This window comes from Mixophyes fleayi, chromosome 4, assembly GCF_038048845.1.
Source record: "Mixophyes fleayi isolate aMixFle1 chromosome 4, aMixFle1.hap1, whole genome shotgun sequence".
Taxonomy (NCBI): domain Eukaryota; kingdom Metazoa; phylum Chordata; class Amphibia; order Anura; family Limnodynastidae; genus Mixophyes; species Mixophyes fleayi.
The window spans coordinates 51,488,921-51,512,558 of record NC_134405.1 but is presented as its reverse complement, the minus strand read 5'-3'; the positions used below and the strand labels follow the sequence as shown (position 1 = coordinate 51,512,558).

Below are 23,638 nucleotides of genomic sequence, written 5' to 3'. Positions count from 1 at the left end.
TCAAGATTAAGGGGCGTGGTTACACATGTGTTACTTAGCATTGTGTCTATAGGATAGCTGTCGGGAGACAACGCTCCTCATTGGTAGATTGCTAATGGCGAGGGCGTGGCCAAAGATAAATCCTTTCTGACCAGGTGGGAAAAATAGATGGCTGGGCGTGGTCATGAAACAGTGTGTCAGTAGGATGGGATTATGTCATTCCTGATTGGACAGAGTCATTGTAAGGGCAAGTGAGGTCGTAACTTGAGAAAAAGCGTCAGGTCTTCCCATTGGTTACTCGAAACTTTAGTGGGCGCGGTAAATTTTACAGGATCGGCCGACATTGGCTAGCTGTCCTTGACGGTTTCTGCGATTGGTTGCTGGTTGGTTGCCATGCTGTGTTGGAGCCTGCGCATTTGGAGCGTTTTCGCGCGGCCAGCTGTCTCCCGCTAGTTCCATGTCGGCCGCGCACAGACCTGGGGATGGCAGCGGCTACTATGCAGCAGGGGACGTGGCGGCTCGGCAGGAGGGCGAGGAGGCGGCCGGCTGGGGCTCAGGGTATTATCCCCAGGAGGCTGGGAGAAGCTGGGCCGGAGGCGGGGAGATGGGAAGAGCCGTCGGAGCCCAGGTAACTGGGGGCAGGAGCTGCAGCTGTGCCCGCACCATAGGTGCCAGGGAGAGGCCGGGGTCCCTGTTGTGCCGCGGTCATGTGATGTCAAGTGCTGCTGTCCTTGTGTTGTAGTGACTGACACGTTCTACCTTTCTTCTATGTGATGTATCCCCCTAGCACCTCCATGTCGTGTGTGTGTGTGTGTGTGTGTGTGTGTGTGTGTGTGTGTGTGTGTGTGTGTGAGAGATGTATCCCCCTAGCACCTCCATGTCGTGTGTGTGTGATGTATCCCCCCCCTTAGCACATTCATATCATGTGTGTGATGTATCCCCCTACCACCTCCATGTCATGTGTGTGTGATGTATCCCCCTAGCACCTCCATGTCGTGTGTGTGATGTATCCCCCTAGCACCTTCATGTCATGTGTGTGATGTATCCCCCTACCACCTCCATGTCATGTGTGTGATGTATCCCCCTACCACCTCCATGTTATGTGTGTGATGTATCCCCCTACCACCTCCATGTCATGTGTGTGTGATGTATCCCCCTACCACCTCCATGTCATGTGTGTGTGATGTATCCCCCTAGCACCTCCATGTCGTGTGTGTGATGTATCCCCCCCTTAGCACCTTCATGTCATGTGTGTGATGTATCCCCCTACCACCTCCATGTTATGTGTGTGATGTATCCCCCTACCACCTCCATGTTATGTGTGTGATGTATCCCCCTACCACCTCCATGTCATGTGTGTGTGATGTATCCCCCTACCACCTCCATGTCATGTGTGTGTGTGATGTATCCCCCTACCACCTCCATGTCATGTGTGTGTGATGTATCCCCCTACCACCTCCATGTCATGTGTGTGTGTGATGTATCCCCCTAGCACCTCCATGTCGTGTGTGTGATGTATCCCCCCCTTAGCACCTTCATGTCATGTGTGTGATGTATCCCCCTACCACCTCCATGTTATGTGTGTGATGTATCCCCCTACCACCTCCATGTTATGTGTGTGATGTATCCCCCTAGCACCTTCATGTCATGTGTGTGTGATGTATCCCCCTACCACCTCCATGTTATGTGTATGATGTATCCCCCTACCACCTCCATGTCGTGTGTGTGTGATGTATCCCCCTACCACCTCCATGTCATGTGTGTGTGTGTGATGTATCCCCCTAGCACCTCCATGTCGTGTGTGTGATGTATCCCCCCCCCTTAGCACCTTCATGTCATGTGTGTGATGTATCCCCCTAGCACCTTCATGTCATGTGTGTTGTATCCCCCTACCACCTCCATGTTATGTGTGTGATGTATCCCCCTACCACCTCCATGTTATGTGTATGATGTATCCCCCTACCACCTCCATGTTATGTGTATGATGTATCCCCCTACCACCTCCATGTTATGTGTATGATGTATCCCCCTACCACCTCCATGTTATGTGTATGATGTATCCCCCTACCACCTCCATGTCATGTGTGTGTGATGTATCCACCTACCACCTCCATGTCATGTGTGTGATGTATCCCCCCCTTAGCACCTTCATGTCATGTGTGTGATGTATCCCCCTACCACCTCCATGTTATGTGTATGATGTATCCCCCTACCACCTCCATGTCATGTGTGTGTGATGTATCCCCCTACCACCTCCATGTCGTGTGTGTGTGTGTGTGATGTATCCCCCTACCACCTCCATGTCGTGTGTGTGTGTGTGTGTGTGTGTGTGTGATGTATCCCCCTACCACCTCCATGTCGTGTGTGTGTGTGATGTATCCCCCTACCACCTCCATGTCATGTGTGTGTGATGTATCCCCCTACCACCTTCATGTCATGTGTGTGTGTGTGATGTATCCCCCTACCACCTTCATGTCATGTGTGTGTGTGTGATGTATCCCCCTACCACCTCCATGTCATGTGTGTGTGTGATGTATCCCCCTACCACCTCCATGTCGTGTGTGCGATGTATCCCCTACCACCTCCATGTCGTGTGTGCGATGTATCCCCCTACCACCTCCATGTCATGTGTGTGATGTATCCCCCTACCAGCTTCATGTCATATGTGCGTGTGATGTATCCCCCCCTACCACCTTCATTTCATGTGTGTGATGTATCCCCCCCACCAGCACCTTCATTTCATGTGTGTGATGTATCCCCCCACCAGCACCTTCATTTCATGTGTGTGATGTATCCCCCCACCAGCACCTTCATTTCATGTGTGTGATGTATCCCCCCACCAGCACCTTCATTTCATGTGTGTGATGTATCCCCCCACCAGCACCTTCATTTCATGTGTGTGATGTATCCCTTCACCAGCACCTTCATTTCATGTGTGTGATGTATCCCCCCACCAGCACCTTCATGTCATGTGTGTGATGTATCCCCCCACCAGCACCTTCATGTCATGTGTGTGATGTATCCCCCCACCAGCACCTTCATGTCATGTGTGTGATGTGTCCCCCCACCAGCACCTTCATTTCATGTGTGTGATGTATCCCCCCACCAGCACCTTCATTTCATGTGTGTGATGTATCCCCCCACCAGCACCTTCATGTCATGTGTGTGATGTATCCCCCTAGCACCTTCATGTCGTGTGTGATGTATCCCCCCAGCACCTTCATGTCGTGTGTGATGTATCCCCCCAGCACCTTCATGTCATATATGTGTGTGTGATGTATCCCCCCCATCACCTTCATGTCATATGTGTGTGTGTGTGTGATGTATCCCCCCACCAGCACCTTCATGTCATGTGTGTGATGTATCCCCTCACCAGCACCTTCATTTCATGTGTGTGATGTATCCCCCCACCAGCACCTTCATGTCATGTGTGTGATGTATCCCCCCACCAGCACCTTCATGTCATGTGTGTGATGTATCCCCCCACCAGCACCTTCATTTCATGTGTGTGATGTATCCCCCCACCAGCACCTTCATGTCATGTGTGTGATGTATCCCCCTAGCATCTTCATGTCGTGTGTGATGTATCCCCCCAGCACCTTCATGTCATATATATGTGTGTGTGTGATGTATCCCCCCCATCACCTTCATGTCATATGTGTGTGTGTGTGATGTATCCCCCTAGCACCTTCACGTCATGCATCCCCCTAGCACTTTCATGGTGTGCGCGTGTGTGTGTGTGTGCGCGTGTGCGCGTGTGCGTGTGTGCGTGTGTGCGTGTGTGCGTGTGTGCGTGTGTGCGTGTGTGTGTGTGTGTGTGTGTGTGTGTGTGAGATGTATCCCCTGCCACCTTCATGTCGCGTGTGTGTTGTGTCCCCCTGCCACTTCTTTGAATCATGTGTGTGTTTCCCGCTGTCAGCCACTAGAAATGTCTTTATTCTACAGCATGCATCACTCGCACTTTACCATACTTTCCAGCCAATGATAGTTCTTGATTTCTCCAAGCAATTACATCCCAAAATACTAAAGATAATCACTGATACTGCAAAATGACATATATGCTCCGCCCATAAGAGGCTGAAGTAAAAGAAAGTAACAGTACAGGAGAAGAAACTGATACCTATAGAAATATGACAATAACATTCATTAACTTCAATGTCTGCTAACCCCTGGGTGAGCCAAAGAGTGGGTGTATCCGCAGGAGACATTTAATAGGAAATACTCCTGATCTCTGTAATAACAGCAATACATAGTATCACTATTAATCCTCCAGCAGTTTTTCTGTATACCTGTACTTTGCTGTAAGACAATCAGTAATGCAGCCTGGTGTCATCTGTACATACTTACCTCACAGACCTGTCATGGGACCAGCCAGGTCACCTAAGATCCCGTAATCCTCACCTTCTCCAAGGTGGCGGAACCTCCAGTCCCCTAAATCCACCAGTCAGCACAATCCACAGCGCAGTGAGAGCCGATGACACCCATGTGCTCTGCCTACCCTTCATGGGGTGTCACCCACTGGATCCCTGTACATGATTGTGCAGCACCGTTCTTCTATAGGAACGTCACTCAGCTAAAACCTAACATACACACACAGACAGAGAGAGACTAAGGTCAATTTTGATAGCAGCCAATTAGCCTACTAATATGTTTTTGGAGTGTGGGAGGAAACCCATGCAAACACGGGGAGAACATACAAACTCCTCACAGATAAGGCCATGGTTGGGAATTGAACTCATGTGCTGTGAGGCAGAAGTGACAACCTCTTGGCCACCGTGCTGCCCTATTGATTCATGGGCATTGGCTCCTTGGAAATTGACCATCTTGTCAGGAAAGAAATGCTGAAGACAATCACTTAGTAGACAACATTATGGAACCAATAGAACCATTCTATGTTGGAAACAAGCACTTGGGGCTTTAGAGTTAGGTTGACATCATACGTGCACTGTTCCATTTTGCAGAGAATATGGTAATGGATGATTCATCTGTGCCTTTTCATCAACGCGCGCCAAATGTTGAAATTTGCAGTCAGTCGCTATTAACCCATGTGTTATTACGTGGTCAAACCCTTCACACCTAGGCAAATAACCTAGTGAAAAATATAACTTTTTTCTAGAAATAATTGCAAAAGGCTATGATAACTTTAAACAATAAGACATTCAAATCTTGGTGTCCCGCATAAGTTGCTGGCTTCTAGCTTTTGGCCCTGGCTTCGAACATTGGTATCCATTTGTTCAGGCTTGCTGTGTACTGTGCTGCTCAGTGCCATTCTCTAGCTCTGACAGTAATTGTCACTGTTCTTGCTATGTACTTTTCATTTGCTTCTCTTTTACAGACCTCTTGCATTATAAAGTATTTAGAAAATGCTCTATACCACTGAACTTGTTCTGTATTTCTTATGCTCAGAAGCACTACTGAGCTCTGTATCACTTCCCTTGTTTCTTACCATATTCCGGAGGTTCCCAAAGTGTACGCCGCGGATATAGTGAATTTGATTTTTAAAGTGGAAAACCTCTTTTATACTCATGAAAAAATTCATGATATTGTCTTTTTACACACTCTACATATATTAAATAAGACATGGCACGTGTTTCATATTAATTTGGTTAAAATCTTCTCTTTCTGTAGCAATAAGGGGGATATTCAATTGACTGCAAGTTTTTTTTGTTTGTTTTTTTTGTTTGTTTTTTTTCCCCGCAGCGTTCAAAAAAAAAAAAAAAATCACGCGGGTTTTTAACTGCTGTAGCGACCGTTTTTAGTTAACGCAGCGTGAAAAGTCGTGCAATGCAATTGAAAAAAAATATCTTGTGGTCAATTGAATTCTCCCCTAAGTGTAGGGTCAACATTGGAATCTAATTAGTTGCTGTGTGGAGTAAGTAAACATGGTATATTCCATGCACAATAGGTGCTGAATTAATACTGAACAGCAGTGCATGAACTATATATAAATAACAATTTAATTAAACTGGTTGGTATATAAGTACAGAAGTTTGAACCTACGCTTGTGGAAGTTTAACATTACCTGTGAGCACGTAGCATAAAGAATCTCTTGTTTTCTGGTTGACCAGGATCTGTCTTTCGGTGGACAGCCCTGTAACTCTTCTACATGTGATTAATACTGCATCATTTGTAAGTGCACGTTTTACGTAATTGGTATCTGCTTTTAATAAAATCACTTGTCTCCCTGGTCCAGTGTCCTGCTGGGTTTTAGTGGCATTTTCTTCTCAAATCCAAATATTTAAATATGGTCTGCTTGAGTCATGTCCTTTGGCACAATGTGTCTTAACATGTTTGGTTAATTATTGGCTAACCGATCAACGCGGCAAGAGGTGATACTATAGCTAATGCCATTTGGCACATTAGACACATGGTATTGCGGGTTGCAAGTGCAGATAACGTCAGCAAATCTGGTCCTAGACATACAAATTGCCCAGATATTTATCTAGATCACCAAACCTGGTTGGGTCAAATTGGATTGGGCAGAATGGAAAATCTGGTCTGTAGGTGACCAATTGTCTGACTATGAAGGAAAAAAGAGGAAGGGTGCTTTACAATCTACCTGCCCCTGACCAACTGTAATGTTTATAAATATATAATATAAGAAAAATAATTAGTTCTATCACCTACATGCATCGGTACCCTGGAGACTGCATCAAATAATCTACCAGAGAGAAGTCTCATTTAACAAATGAGATATATGTGATTATCAGCTGGCCTATTACATATAATACAGACAGTCATGCTTTATTTATCTCGGCACATGACCAAGGTAACACTGCCAGCTCTTTACAAACACTTGTTAGAAGAATGACGACACAGGCACGCCTATACAATACCTGTGCCTGTTCACACAACTCTGTCACTCAGTGACTCAGTCTAGTTTACACCATATAGGAGGAGCTGCACAGGAGCCTCCCTGCAATACGTCCAAGGTAAGGATACGAGTCTGCTCTCTTCCTATGTGTCTGAATTGTGTTCATAGATGCAGTTACACGGCAAGTACACTCTTATCACTTATTATTTTTTTGTTTATATAACGCTAAGATGTCCTTGTGTTCTTAGACATAAGCAGGACTTTATTGGCAATGATTGGATAGTTCTGCTCCTTCATGTGTACACCTCTTCATATACTATATATATACCCCATGCACACCATTGTATTTCCTTTCTTCTCCGGATACTAGACTGTGCTTCCACTACACCTGGAATTTATAGGTACTCAGGTTACCTATTACCCTCCATGGATCTAGAGCCTTTTATACATCCTGAACGGAGTCATACAAGTGGGCAGATTCGAACATGGTGACTTATTGCACTGAATGAGTAACATGCTACTTTGTATCCTGACACAATCTGTGCTAAGGAATGATGGGATTAATGACCATCACAAGCAGAAAAGTATTGTCCAGACTCCTGTATATCGGTGGTACACAAGCCATGCAGATATGTGTCCAGGTCTATTAAAGGCTGACACCAGGTATAATGTGATTATTCCAGCACCTGCCCTGTTTCAGCACAGCCGAGAACTAGCTCTGTGATTGTGGTGTGCATTGCTGTGTGTGTACTGTATATGTATGGCCAGTAATGTCTGTTGTAACCACAATATTTATGTGAATGTCCATTTACACAGTGGTGATAAAGAAAATGGTCCACTCTGTGATATATAGACCTAGAACATCTTAAACTGCTTATTAGCGTTAATGTCAACACATTTGTCTCTTATCTGTTGTAGAATTCTCCATATCCTGGGTATGATCCAAGCGGCTGGTCCTCTGCAGGTCTCCCTCGCCCTCCTTATCCCCCCAATTACACAGTTGGTGGTCAGGTATGTAAATGTAAGACAACATACGTGTTATCACATGCCTCCAGTATTCATTCTCTGTACATGTCGCTGGCCCTTATTTTTGACCTTCATGTGTATGTGATATATATGATATGTTGTAACTAATGCCCTTTTTTTGTGTCTTCACAGGGGATAGAGCCCTATACGAATGGTTCCTATGGGGCACCCTATAACCAGTCCTCTGTGAATCCAGCTTATACTTGCCTCCACCCAGCCAATCCCTATTTCCCACCCCCGTCGCAGTCTCCTTACCCTGTTGATCCCTACAAGCCATCCATGCAGCCAGGAGCTCCTCACGGCCCCCCTCATTGGGGATACCCTCAGCAGGGTCACATGTCTCCGCAGGGTCCCCAGTATCCCCAGTACCAGACTCCGGTGAGTAGATGTTATCCTTTCTAGGTTGGATTTATGAGCTGCGGTGTAACATAAAGGGCATAATCTATTGATTTTGTTATCTCATGTGAGAGAAACACATATGACAGGCTTTGAGGTAATGCACAAGTGTACATGTTTCTTATTTTAATATTATGTATTATTGACTGTTTTTATCTGTTCTGGCTGGCTCACAAAGTGGTTTTAATGCACCTGCGGTAGACCCTTTCTCACTGGGTGAACACAGCTTACCCTACATGCCACTCGGGGTATATTGGGGTATGTCCTCAGTACACACAAGCCTTCAGTGGCTAGGCTGCATTCACAAAGGGCATGAGAAGTACCTGTGTATACCAGGCTGTCTAAGAGGCTCTACATCAGAAAATACTTATGGGGCTTTAATGAAAACTGGGGCAGGAAAAGTGCGCACTCCTGCTAATTGAGTGGACTTTAAACAATGTGAGTCCCTATGTTATGTCATGCATAACATAGAGACATAGGGATATTCATGTGCTTTTAGATTGAGAGCTGACTCACCCGGTGGTATCCCAGGAGCCTTTTCTATGACAATAGAAATACCAGCACTCCCTGTCACTGCTGATCCCCTCCATGCCTCTCTATTAGCAGGAGCACTTAGCTGTGGCTGATTGTTCTGCTCGTCTTTCTCCTAGAGAACCCTCCTCCCTTCCAGCATCTGTAATACTGTATTTACTGCTGCCAGATTGGTTGTGAAAAGATTTCCTCATTGAGAACATGAGGTGAATGTCCTTGTAAAGCCCAGACTGTTTCCTCTAGGTTTCCATATAAATGGCAAAATGCCACTTAACCATTTCGACTAGAGTTCTTTTTTTCTTTACAATCAAGGAACGAAAGTGTTAATTTTAACTTTATGCATCGCTCTACATGAGCGCAACGTTCCCATATCCACATATTGTTCCATTGGGATAGAGTGGGTGGGGTGAGGATTGGGGAGACCCGCTGTGAGGCTGGTGTATTTTAGTGGGTTTATTCTGTGAGTTACATTCACACATTTATGCAAGAGTACCTGACACCTGTCAAGGGGGGTTAGAGAAGGAAAGAAAGTTTTTTGCAGTTTTCTTAAGATTTAACTTTATTTTTTTTTAAACCATTTTTGCTTACATTTAAGCAAGATGGGGTTCACTGTCAGTTCGAGGGGCAGAAACAAATTCTCAGTTCCTGGTCACTGACAGCCTAGGTTCAATGCTGGTGTAGCTCGAGCATTGTATGTAATGTGGTGGCTGGAACACTGGAATGTTCAGTTACATTTCAGATGGCTGCTTTTAGTGAACCACCCCAAACACTATCAGTTGTTGGCGATCTGGCTTATAAATTGTCTTTTATATCAATACACTGTGTTTGACTTCTCGCAGCAGAGCATGCCTCAGCAGAGCCCCAGGGACGACAGCTGGAATGTGTACGGAGGCCCTAACCATTACCACTGGCATAATGCTCCCCCAGCACCGCACAACCCAAACAGCAGTCATTATATGCCAAGTGGCAGAGGTCCATGGCCAGGAGGAGAAGCCGCCGTATATGATGTAAAGGTATGGATCAGTCCTCTGTACATGGAGATACAGACCAGAGAAAAGTCCTGTAGTGTTAATAAGATCTATATATCAGATGGCGTTCTGTTCATACCAGTCCAGGCTGTATAGAAGGTAACACCCTTTCATCAATTGTTTGCCCTTATATCCCAAGTAACTTGTCCCAGCTCTCACCCCTGGTAATAAGATTGGTGACCTACAATGGTCCATATTTGTTCACATAACTCTACAAGTTCCTTGTGTCATATTTGTAAGAGGAACTGTAATTCATGTATATTTGGTTACATTGCACTAATCATTTAATTCTTGCTTTAAAATGAAGCATTAACAAGGTGCAGTATTGACTTACAAGTACACTTAGTGGCAGCTCTGACCGTGAGAGCTTACAATCCAAAGGGAAGGAGACGCCTGCTGCTGCTTGCGTAGTATTGGTATACTTGCTGCTAATAGACTGTGATGTGATTACGTGTGAGTAGGAGCATTACTGCTAATGGGAGTGTAGCACAAAAAAACAAAACTCCCAAAAAGAAAACAACTAGAACACACAAAGAGGACTATTTAGACCTGTAGGTTGCTTTCTGCTGTCAGATTCTGTTCCGATAAGAGTGGAGCATACATGAGCTGATTAGTAAAGCTATTTAAAACAATGGATTCTTGTATTTTGTCTCTTGCTTTAGGGTGCATCTCAAACACCTAATTACAACCATCAAAGACCGTTCACAGGCTATCACCCTGATATCCCTCAACCAGGCCCACTTCCCGAACCGAAGCCTAACCCTGTTCCAGCAGCTAATCCTCATTACAGCGCCTCTCCCCAAATGTACAACAGGAAGGAGGGTGCAAACCAAGAACCTGTTCCCAGGGCCAAAGAAGCCAACGCTGGCACCCATCCTAGCATTGTAAAGATCAACCAGGTCCTGGAAAGGGTGGTGGATCTAGAGAGAGAGGTGGATGAGTTTGTAGGGAGAAAGACTGACATGAGTTACCGCTGTTTAGAAGAGCTGTTGACCAAGGAATTATTAGAAATAGATTCAGTAGAAACTGACGGGCAGGAAGGTATTCGGCAGGCACGGAAAGATGCCGTTAGAAAACTGCAGATGATTCTGGAGTCGCTGGAGAGGAAGGGGCTGTGATTACCTGCTGGGTCCGCTTCGGGGAGTCCAATCAGAGCATTATTCAACAAACAAGTCGAAATTCCATAACAATGGTTTCTGGCCAGCGGGAATTGCAACTGGTGTTTTCATTGAAGATCTAATGTGTTAAAGAACAGAGAAAAGGCCCATGTCCATAAGAGCTGTATGTTGTCTCCTGGGTCAGAAGACAACAGGACATTCAGTACTTACAGACTACCACTATTCCAGTCACATTTGGGAACATAAAAAGATAACGTAATTACCAGAGACATTTCCATCAAAAATTAAACTGTATTTTATGTAAAACTGTGGCGTTTTCTGGGATTATTTTTTTTTTCAGTAGACAAAACCATTTTGGAATAAACAGGTTTTAACTATTTAAAGCCATGTGAAGACAAACTGATAAATCAACTGACTACAGACCGTCATTGGAATATTCGGAAATACACCATAAGTCATTGGAGTAAATCACTGTTGTTTTGGTTACTTCCGCATTGTGGGACGTTAAGTATCTTGTGGAGAAGGGGGAACTGTCCCTGGGAAAACTGGGACTCGAGAGCCCTAGACATGCCATGAAAACATTTCTGTGATCTGCACAAAGAGCTTTTGTTTTGTAAATGTAGACATTTATGGGACCACTAATCCTCAAACAGAAGTTGCCTTGTATGAAAAGCTACAGATAACATCCATAGACATATGTAAAAGTTTCTGTACCTTGACATAGCTTGAGGTTTCTAATTGTGTTTTCATTTGCTATGTAGATGAGTGGAAACTATTGTTCTATCATCGGCTCTTTCAGTCTGAGAAGGACTGCTGTGTCCTTCTATGGGATTACTGACTGCGTGTAGGAAAATATCTCCGTTATAATGGTGCCGTTACATATAAGGCAATTTTTGTTTTAGTCTCGGTGATCCTATCATAATATTTTGTGTTTAATCAGAGGTATGTGCATACAATGAAAATTGTGTAACTCCAGTATATGGTTTTTCCAGGCCAGTGTGGATACCTCTTAATTAAAGTGTTTGAACTCTGGGAAAAATTAGACAATGGTAATCATTGCTGCAGAAGGCTGGTGATTATCCTGCTGGGATAATTTGTTTTTTATTTTCTCAGGAACATTACTGTGTCCAGTGAAACGATTTGTGAGTTAAAGAGAAAAAAAACGCAAAACTGAAAATGATTCCTTAGAACAGCTGTTATGTAGGGGGGGAAGAATTGTTCATTATGTTGGCATGGCATCGGGAAGGACTTGAAACTCGGACACATCAAGCTGCGTTGGGTCTAACGAAAGGTTTTATATTTGCACTGAGGATAGCAGAATGTTGTGTACACTTATATAATATATATAATAAATATATATTATATTTATTGAAAGCACTTGTTGAGTTTCATAAATAAAGCCATACAGAGATAACATGGATGCTTAGTCTCTATACTTTACAATCAAAAGTACCATCTGCAAGTTTTATTATAATTAGCAGAATATGTCCACCGTAACTCTAATTATGCTGGGTTTTTTTTTTTGTTGTGTTTTTTTATTTTATTTTTTCAATAAAGTTTTACAAACAACACTCCAACAGAAAAAAAACATCACATATTATCCAGATGAAGGCGGAGCAAAAGAAATCATTAGTTTTGGAGGGATTAGTTAGGGACAACATAAGTGCATCAATGTACACAATGCAGAAATACAAGGTTTGAAGCAATATATATTTATATAAGCGAATGCAACTAAAACATAGAAAGTAATAAATAAGAAACACAGGCTTAATCTATGATGGGTCTCGACATGGAAGGTAGTGCAAAAGAGTAGTCACCTTTTGGCCCCAAATATTTTCATACTTTACTGGAAATTTCCTGCCGGTATGGACAAAGCTCTCCTGGCCTGCTGTATTATGGATTAGATCTCGCCATAAACTTGAGGGTTAGTAGAGGCTATCCAATGTCAAGTAATACAAACCATAGCTACCATAAATACATTTATTAAGTTTTGAGGCATCAGTCTATTTACAATATCCTCCAGCTCCAAACCAAAGAGGCAATGCTAGGTGAATATAGCGGCACCGTTGTCCAGTTTTATTAATGCCCCGGACGACTGGACCAAAAGCCCTTAATACTAGGACACTGCCATAGGCAATGCCAGAATTTGCATCCAGGCTCACCACATTTCAGACACTGTCGGATCTAAATTTAGCCAGGGTTTTAATAGGCGCATCTTTAAAGGAAGGGATTCCGAGATCAAATTGGCCCAGTAAGGCGTGTCAAGGAATAGCGGCAAAGAACATCATTGGCAATTGCAAATGCCTCTCTAGATTGTGCAAAGGAGTTCAGAACTCCAACCACATATAATTGTCCTACAGCAGCTACACATAGTCTCAATGACAGAGAACGGCCAGGTAATGTTTTAAGTTCTATAAATTCAGTAAGACCCCCCAAAGAGGAGTACAGGGATCTACTTCACCATGTAACACCAAGCGCAGCATCCTAAACGAGGGGAACAGATCAATTTTGCGAAGCAAAGAAGTGGCCAGAAAAACTTCAGCTGTATAATCCGGTTTACAAGATGTGTCCTCCCTGACAACTGAAAGAGGTCATTTCCGCCATGTGTGGACTTTACATCTCAATTTTAAGTTCAGTGTTCAAAGGTACATTATCCTATATATCATTAGATATCCAAATACCTAAATATTTAAAGCTGGAGGTCAATTTCAGGGAAATCCATTATGTTTAAATAAAGGTTATATCACTCAAAAAATATTTTTACTAATTAAAATCATGATGCTGAGTACTACAACTTACTGATATAACTTCATACTTGAGATATCATTTGTAGCCAAAATATGCGGCTGGAGGACTGAGATGGCCAAATGGTTACAATGAGTGCCGAATATGTACAACATGTTTTTGCAGAAAGCAGGAACAGCAATGTTAGAGTCTTTCAACTACAGATTTTGGGTAGAAGCCGTATTTCAAAGGGTCAGACTTTGGTCCTGTAAGTTGTAGTACTCGGCATTATGATTTTAATTGAGCAAAATCATGTTTTATCATTTTTTAATTGAGTAACCTTAAATAAGTGTTATAATTATCCTGTCAAAGCAGTGATTCCAGGGGAGCGGTTTGAAAACGGAAAGGGGGGGACTGTGAGCCGTTTATAACTAGTGAGATGCTGCAATGAACACTTCCCTTTATCAAGCCTGTTATCTGGTAATCATTGTCATATCTAGTGTCTGGCATTTACTGCATAGTACCAGTTTTGTATGGCAGGGCTTTCTCCTTGGCTGTGGGCACAGGCTACGTTCATAGTGGTGGTCTATGTGAGTACACTACACCATTCTTTTGTTCCACATTCATTAGTGATGGCTAACCTGTGACACTCCTGGTGTTGTGAAACTACAAGCCCCAGCATGCTTTGCCAGCTATCAGCTAGTTATCTACTGGCAAAGCATGCTGGGGCTTGTAGTTTCACAACACCTGGAGTGTCACAGGTTAGCCATTACTGCTGTAGACCTATGGAACTTGATCAACAAAGCTGCCGACCCCTGCACCTATTGTATTATCTGCTCACTAAGGTGGTCACGTAGCATTTACGTGCATATGTTCAGTCGTACCCATCACAAGATGCATCCAGCTGTATAGGGCAACCCATTTGTGCCAGGTGTATGTCAGGAGCAACAAGTGTGCATACGTATGCTCCACAACAGCGAACAGATGTGGCTTGATGGTGTTATTAGTAAATGGCAAAGTTGTATGGCCCTATTTGCACACAATGGGCCTGATTCATTAAGAGACGTCTACAGAACGCAATGTGCATCTGTTTTAAAACGCACGTATATAAGGGAAATGTATGTCCGCATTCAGCAAGGAATGGATCTGAATGTATGTGTGCTGATGAATATGGGTGTTGGTCAGCTCTGCAGGATGCGTCCAATATAAATGTTAAATATAAGCTCCCAAAAGATCGCACAGGGGGGAAAAAACTATTCAATTAATGTCACCTGTTAATAGTAAAGGCATTAATGATAGAACATTTAAAGAAGAAAAAAAATCCATTAAATATATTTATTAGGATGTTATTAATGTCTACTGTACATGAAATACTGTTTTACAGTTGCTGCTGTTTGCAAACACATGTAATAGCATACAAACACATGTAATAGCATGCATACACAGCTGTCCTCACTAGTACTCGGCACATAGACCTGTAGCTGGAGTACCTGAGAGATGCCCAGAGTGCCTCATCCAGTATGTATGTGGATCATTTTTGATTTTTCAATGTTATTTAATAAAAATGATCAAGTTATTTAGCAAGATCTGCTTGTAGTAGGTATAGTGATCTGCTTGCTTACCAGATAGATTTTAGCTAAGGCTGGGTGCACCCTACAGTAAAATTCTCCTGATGCAATATCTTTAACGAATTTACCAATAACTGAAAGAAAAAAAAAGTCCCGATCAGCAGCCGATTCATGTGTACACACTAAACACGTTTTACACAATTTACCTTCAGATCTGTGCTCTTCATCTGTCATAACCATCTGATAAAAATCTCTTGACTCTGCACACTCCATAGAGATCTATGGACACTGCTGGTTGTGAGTACATACACACTGCAGATTTGGCAGATCTTTGTTCCATCATTGAATGACATTTTTAGTTAGATTTATAAATCACATGAAACGATACAATGTGATATGGAACAATAACCGTTCATCGCTGGAACCTGTAATCTGCACCAAGCCTTTCACAATATTGTGATAATAGGACTAATTGTAGGTTAATTTTATGTAATAATAAAATTGTAAATGTTGTTCTAGAGGTTGCTGCTAATTATGTGTAATTAATGTTGAGAATGAAGTATTTCAGCTCCTTTCTTTGAAGGCATTATATGTACTCTATAAAGCTACAATTGAACAACTAGATATAATACAATTGCAACATTGTTACATACAAGATGTCTGTTAACACATTTTAACTTTGATGCTTACAGTCCATACAATGTTGATGAATGTAGTGAAAAGGAAGGAATTACAGTTGTAAGGATTAACCCATAACATAACTAGTGAACAAAACAATCATAAGTGACTGGCAGTGTAAATATTTTATATCAAATGAATCCATTCATAATTTGAGCTTTTCTGTAAGCTAAGGTGTAAAATTTGAGGCCAGTACCTGTGTTTATTCTGTGGCTCTGCACACCCCTGATATACCTCTAGGGAAGCTGAGCAGCTTCAAAGGCCCCCTGGGGTGAGCTACATCCTGGCATAGGAGAGTTTGTTTGATACCTAGAGAGATGCTAAGGAGCCACTCCTAACAGGAGGTCTTACACAAGGAGACCACATGACGGCTTGCTACATTTCATCGAGGCAAATGTAATTCAGTTTTCGAAAGGCCACTTAAAATCAATATAATTAGTGATCAACCAAATATTCATAAATAGCATGATGAAGGGTGGCCCATACGTCAAATAAAGCTGTCTGTCATGCCGGGAATGTGAGGAAATAAGTATCAGCTCAACAAATTCCCTGGAACTATCTATGTTTGGTATCTATATATTGGTAAATTTGTACTGGATTTATTAATAATAAAATCGAGTCTGTGTAACACTCCCCAAGAAATGTATGTTACATTTTTAGCATTGGGTATTTAACAGGGAATTTAATTGTGGTTGTAAAATGTATCAAAAGCCTCCCGTGGAGACCACATGGGATAAAACCAGTAGCAAGAAATTGCCATACGTTTGGTAAATCAATCAACATTGATAAGCTGTCCATCTTGCAAAGACATTTCCCTTGGCGCAGATTATGCACCTTGTATGTAAGCTTATATTCAACAGGCTTGAGCTGTTAAGCGTGGCTGTGTTAACACTTCCCACAATAGTATTTAAAGGGTTAACTCTTTTAGCTATCAGAGCATACAGTGTTTGTAATTGGGTAATTAAGTCATAGGTTTGCTACAAGCCTTATACGTAGCTGGTGGTAATTGCGGAGAGGTGTGGAAGTGTGCACCTGTTGGAAAAGGAACCAGTTAAATTTGTACCTAAGGGAAAGGTGAGAGCAAGATTGAGACTGGAATCATGTGTGTTCCCTTACAGTAAACTTCCCAAGTGTGCAGAGTGCAGTTCATGACAGGTAAAGGTGGTCGGGAGCAGTTTCCTGACAAATTAGAGGTGATATTGTTAGACTGTTTAAAGGACTGTTTAAATAAATGATAAATCAGGGAGATGATAGAGGTGGGTATCCCTGACAATGAAAATCCTCTGTGAATGGAGGATAGATTGTTGTAATGTGCATGTGTATGGCTGGGTACACACTACTGTGTTTGCAGCCGATATTCAGGCCAATCAGACGACATATTGTCCCGATATCACAATAGTGTGTATCCTGGAACGATTATCACTTAAAATCACATAAAATCGTTGATCAAGATTTTCAAACTGAACTGAAAATCTTGTTCACTGATGGAACAATGCTGTTCCAATTTTATGCACTCTGCAGAATTGGACCAACAATTTGGCAGCAGAGGTATGTTTGTACCTATTAGAATACCTGTCAAATGTCTTGGTCTCTTTGTTGAGCTCCTTTACCCTGTCTGAGTTCTGCAAATTCTGGGGAATTGAGTTTCTGAATAGCACTTTCCCTGGGAGCTTGCGACCAGAAGTATAGTGACCCTGTCTACCTGTGGATGCAGAGAGCCATTTACTGTACCGGTAAGTCACTAATATATACATGCAGAAGGAACCCCTGTATCTGGTCAGTGCCACCTTTTGATCTACCCCATGTCTGCTTGTCACTGTTGCAGACACGCTGTCACTCCCAAGTGTTCCCCTACACTTAGTGTCCTGCCGGATGTAGAGGAAGTCCTCCATACATGGAGATATAGCTACTCAAAACGGTATGTATGCACCATGGGGGAGAGGGGCTGTTGCAGAACCGCGCTGGGACTGACATCCAAGGAGGATTTGGATGGAGCGCTGCACAGACACTGTGAATGCGTTCCGCTGGTTAGAACAGTATTAAGTGGACAAGCTGGAGGCTGAGGAGCAGGAAGACACCGCACAACAGGTAGGAGGATAGTTAGAGCTGATAACACAAGGTGCACCCATCATGAGTGGACAGGTGTACTGATAATGTAGATGTATAGGGAAAAGGTTTCCATGGAGGAAAGAGGGTTGTCTGTCATGTTAACCAGCAAGTGAAGTTATGGTGCCAGGCATAGTATACTAGAAATTGCAGATCAACAGGTGAAGTTATAATAGGCTGCAGCATATCCTAATAAGTGCAAACAAAAGAAAGTTGTTGTCTGGTGCTCACAAACAAACAAGATATAAATCACTCTGACAGCATATACATAAAGGATAATTATGTGCACAATAGAGCACAATATGTGCACAATAGAGCACAACATCGCTCACATCCGGCCTTTCCTCTCCCAAGATGCCACCAAATGTCTTATTCATTCTCTGATCATCTCCCGCTTGGACTACTGCAACCTCCTCCTTACTGGGCTCCCCCTCTCTCATCTCACTCCCCCTTCGATCTGTACTTAACGCAGCCGCTAGGCTTATCTTCCTTTCTCGCCACTCCTCTTCCGTCTCCCCCCTCTACCTATTCCTTCACTGGCTCCCATTCCCCTACAGAATCCTCTTCAAGCTTCTCACTCTTACATACAAGGCCCTCGCCAACGCCACTGCACCCTACATTTCCACCATCCTCTCTATTCATGCTCCACCCCGCCCTCTCCGTTCTGCCAATGACCGTTGCCTCTCTTCCCCCCTGATCCCATGCACGTATCCAAGACTTCGCCCGCGCTGCCCCCCTCCATTGGAACAAGCTCCCTCCCTCCATCAGAACTTCCCCTAATCTGTCCAGTTTCAAACGGGCTTTAAAAACCCACCTTTTTCTTAAAGCCTTCCAGTCTCCCACTTAACTTCCTACCTTTTCTTCTGCCTCTTTCCCCTTCCCTTATCCTCCATTCCTCCTTCTCTCCCCCGTGTCTCTCTGTCTGTCCACCCCACCCCTTAGATTGTACGCTCCTTTGAGCAGGGTCCTCTCTCCTCCTGTCTTCACCACTTTTAACTCTGCTCTCCAGCTACCTCACCCTCCTCCTCGAGGACGCTCTTTCCCTTGTCCCCTCTCGCTCCCTCCTCCCCCCTCTGGGGGTCTCCCTGTCACCCGTGCCCTCCCTCTTGGACTCTGTCTTAGGAGGACCTTCCCCTCTCCCCTCCCCCGCCCCCCTAGCTGTGCTTTGAGCTCACTGAGTTACTGTGCTTATTGTTTACTGTACTGTGCTGTCTCACCTCGTATTGTATTTCGTTTGTCCCTGTACGGCGCTACGGACACCTAGTGGCGCCCTATAAATAAAAATTAATAATAAAATAATATATTGGGATTAAGCTCACCTGCCAACGGTCTGTCACATTTAAAGATGGAGGTTCATGGAAGGTTTTAAATGTGATACCCTAAATATAAATTTGTATCACTAGCTTAGGGACTCGCCTACAGGAGATGCCTTGACGTTGGCAGATGAGCTTGAACCTAATATAGCTATGTTGTGCACAAATTCTCCTTTATGTATATGATGACACATAGGGCCTGAGTCATTAAGGAAGGTAAGGCAAAAAAAAAAGGAGTAATTGTTCTCTGGGACAAACCATGTTAATCAATGCAAGGGGTTCAAATTAGTTTATTATTTTGCACATCCGTTAAATACTGGTTGTTTTTTCTTCTAGCACACAAATATGTAATAGCTTTATTTGGACCCCGAAATTTAAAGTTGATCTAGGACATGCCCTACCCCAACTATAAATCTGTCCCCCATTTTACATTTACCTCCCCCTCCAATGCAACATGGTTTTGCCCAGATACAAAGTTACTCCTTTTTTATGCTTTACTCGCCTAAATGACTCAGGCCCATAGTGTCAACAACAACTTTCTTTTGTTTGTACATGCACATTGCTCTCATTTGTCCTTGGCTTCTGTCTCAAATAATTTTATTCACTTGCACATATTTCATTCATTTAAAGCAGCGTGCCTTTTTCTCTTTTACTAATATCCTTATAAGTGTTGCATTGGCACGGAGTAGAACCTGGTAGTTACAGGAAACCCTCTTCACTGGTCAGCAAAGGGTGTATCGCAGAGGTTTACCCTTTGTGACAGTTCAAGAAGGAGGGTTATAAGCACAGGTCTGAAGGTAACTGTTTACAATGTGTATAGTGTGTGTGCATGAATCGGCAGACTGATGGTCATTCGTAAAATCGCTAGAGATAACAAATTGGTTGAAAGTTTTTGCAGTGTGTACCCAGCCTAAGAGCCGTTATAGAGTACAGTAAGGTAGGAGACAAACCCCTGACAAAGTCACACCAGGATTAAATGGTATTTGATAAGCAAACATTGACCTGCGGACCTATTGGCAAATCACTTGTGAAGGACATCTTTTATCCTGAAAATGGAAGAAATCATTAGAGATAATTGCTGCTGCTTAATGATAATGTCATACAAATAAACATGATCAATAATTGCCCCAAATACAGTCACTGTGAGGAGCATTAACCATGTAATGAGGAGGGGAATGCTGGGAGCAACTTTGGGACAGGAGTCCTTTTTATTATAGGAATGGTCCTCCACTTTACAAAACGTGCTGAAGCCCTACTATAGGATCATTGTTCAAGTTACCTGAGGTCTGACCACTTGACACTTGTGCCGACAGGTTAGGTCAGGCCTGGCCACCCTGTGGCTCTCCAGCGGTTGTGAATCAACAAGCCCCAGCATGCTTTGTCAGTAGACAGCTAGTTGATAGCTGACAGGGCATGCTGGTAGTTTCTCAACATCTGGAGAGCCACAGGTTGGCCAGGACTGGGTTGGGCCATTTTGACCACAGATGGGCCCAAGTGCAATCGAAGAATGACCAAAGACACTGGCTTAAAGCAGTCCTCTTCTGATTGGATTTCCTACCCAATAGTCATCCCAACAAATGTGACCAGATCATTTTTGAGCACTCTGCTCACTTTGGGGACACAAATGTACCAGAAGTGAAGGGCCAGCAGGATGATGCTGGATGATTAAGGCTCATTCAATTGACAAAGCAAAGTGCTTATGAAATTCTTAACCTAGAATAACCTGCATGTGTCTGAGTTTTAGATGTGAGTAATGCGATATAATAACTCGCTACTGTGATTGATTACAATCTTGTTTTCTAATACATGTTCTAACAAAGACTGTTCTCTGCCAAGTATAGCAGAAGTAGGGACACACCCCATCCCACAGCATGACTCACACACAGTAAGGATCCTTTATGAGTCACAAGGAAATGCAGTGCCGCGCAGCCTTTTCACCTGTGCTATTGCACCTATTGGCCAGCAAGCTCATTTCAAGGGGTGGGGTACGAAAAAGAAATTAAGTATTTCTGTGGTATACAAAAAATACGAGGAGATTGGAGAAGAAAGGATTCTGGGATAAAATGTGCACAAGCAGAAATGAAAATGATTTACTGCATGGATACACTGGTTCCTAAGGGCCTTAATAAGGACTTTGAGACTAAATGGTTCCTTATGTGAGTGATAGCTTCCATATCTGTTTCTGGATATTCTTGAAAATTAATGGGGAACCCATTTTCTTTTCTGTATTATTAGATCTAGAGGAGATTGGTGGAAATCAATAAGAAAGTTAATTTAAAATATTTTGTATGAATTTATATTTTGTATGAATTTATATATGGCTATGTGATAATAAGACATCGTTTTAGTTGACATGGTAGTGATATGATAGAACCGTTGAGATCCATTACCATATCTAGTACCCATTTTTCATTGATAAAATACCTTGTTGTGAGATATACAGGGAATGTTGTTTTGTGTATATAGAGATTTTTATTAGATTTGAGAGTATGGATAATATTAGTATACCTTTGTTAGAAGTAGGTCCTTTTGAGATTTATAAGATATCATTTGTTCAGATATTAAGGTGGCTTATCTGAATGCTAGAATTTATCTGCAGACTCGAGGGAGATGAATGAATACTTCCGGGGATTAATAAAGTTGGACATCTACTTGATAGGAAATTATATCCTTGATGTCATTAATAATTTGATAAAGAGATTTTCAAATTTCGTAAGAGCTTACATACGGTTAAATGCCAATGAAGTATTGTCTCCATTTCATGAATCCGATACTGATGTGATCAAAGCGGTGCTTTGAAATAAACTTATTCTATATCTGTTTATGGTAAAACGTTTAATTCTTTATATATTGTTATTAAATATTTGTGGGTTGATTTTAAATTGAGAAAGAAAATTTATATATGACCCTTAACTGAGAGGCTCGATTCTGTGTAAGCCAAGAGGAACATCAGTCTGCTACCTCTTGGAGTGTGTAATTCAAAACATGCACCAGTTTGCTGATGGTGTCGGCCTGCACATTCGCGTACACCGCTTCAGAGATCTCAGGGAGCTAACAAGGAGTGCAAAACAAGGGTACAGAGGACTTCTATCTTCACTGTGACTGTACAACAGCCAGATATCTTAAACAGGATGAAACCCCAAACAGTTGAAGGGCATCCACTCTAGTTAAGCCCATACTTGCCTACTCCTGAAAACTTGTTTCCGGGAGAGGGGGTGTGACGGGAGGGGGCGGGGCGAGGTCAATCGCATAATTTTTGCCCCTCCCCCCCGTGAAAACATAATTTACGTTGCGCGGGGCCAAAATGACGCAAATGGCCCCGCCCCCTCCCGACCTCCAAAATGGCGTGATTCACAGAGAATGACGTTAAATTACGCGATTCTCAGTGAATACCGGGATGCGGGAGAAATGATAGCTCTCGAGGGAGCCCGGGAGGCTGACCCGAATTTCGGGAGTCTCCCGGACTTTCCGGGAGAGTTGGCAAGTATGGTTAAGCCTCTAAGTTATTGGTGCTTTATTGTTTCCTGCATTACTCTTGTAGTTAGTTATCTGGTAATATCCTATCCTTTTAGTTCTCTTGTAGAGAGAGAAGGGAAGAAAGAGAGCAATGTACAACAACATACAGTTTGTGGAGCTCGTGATGAACCCTTTAACAACTGAATCTGAAGGGATTTTTTTTTTAATAAAAAAAATTTGTAGTTTTCAAGCTAAAGAAAAAAAGTCAGCCCCTTGAGTAGATTAAGGAATATATAGCCTAGTGTTGAAGTCGTATAATTGGATGAACGATAGTATATTGGTTTAATATTGGTTTGCCGTGCGTATTGCGAAGCGTACGCCACGTGTTACGTGACGTGGTGCGTTCGCACGGTAAAATACGCACGCACACACTCGCATTACAACAGTTAGTTATTTATATAATTTCATATTGGTTCTGTTACACTGTAATTCAGGAGCAGATAGTATTCGGTTTATTATTAGTCTATATATATATATATATATATAGAAATATATATATATATATATATATATATATATATGTTGATTATATGTACATTGTAGTGTTATTAAAGGTTTAGGTAATAGGAAAGGTGTCATGCCTGATATCATATTGAAGCCCTAATCATCAGCAGCTGTCTGGTGCAGTCGGCGAAGAGATCGCACATTGCATACTTTAGTTATTGATATTAGAGAGTAAAACCTTTGTATGATACTGGCTATGAAAAGGAGCAGACCCCCTGGAGAGAAGACCCCCACCTTTGGATTCCTTAGATTGAATCAACCTATTACCTGTCTGGCCTGGACCCACCCAACGTCTGGACCTATAGAAACAATCTACGTCATCTCTATTGTTCACAAT

The 23,638-nt window shown here is 42.8% G+C and overlaps 1 protein-coding gene across 4 annotated transcripts; it reads left to right on the top strand.

The window, feature by feature from the left end:
* The first annotated feature begins 361 nt into the window (after positions 1-361).
* On the top strand, positions 362-12,306 carry BAG4 (BAG cochaperone 4). 4 transcript variants are annotated; one of them, XM_075206990.1, is made up of 5 exons: positions 362-607; positions 7,712-7,804; positions 7,952-8,197; positions 9,589-9,759; positions 10,437-12,306. In XM_075206990.1, the coding sequence occupies exons 1-5, from the start codon at positions 437-439 to the stop codon at positions 10,890-10,892; spliced, it is 1,137 nt and encodes a 378-aa protein (XP_075063091.1). In that variant the 5' UTR covers positions 362-436; the 3' UTR covers positions 10,893-12,306. The 4 variants fall into 4 exon arrangements, with proteins under 4 accessions (XP_075063091.1, XP_075063090.1, XP_075063092.1 ...); XM_075206989.1 differs by having other exon boundaries at positions 363-607; positions 9,586-9,759; XM_075206991.1 differs by having other exon boundaries at positions 367-607; positions 7,712-7,814; positions 9,586-9,759.
* Positions 12,307-23,638: the final 11,332 nt, after the last annotated feature.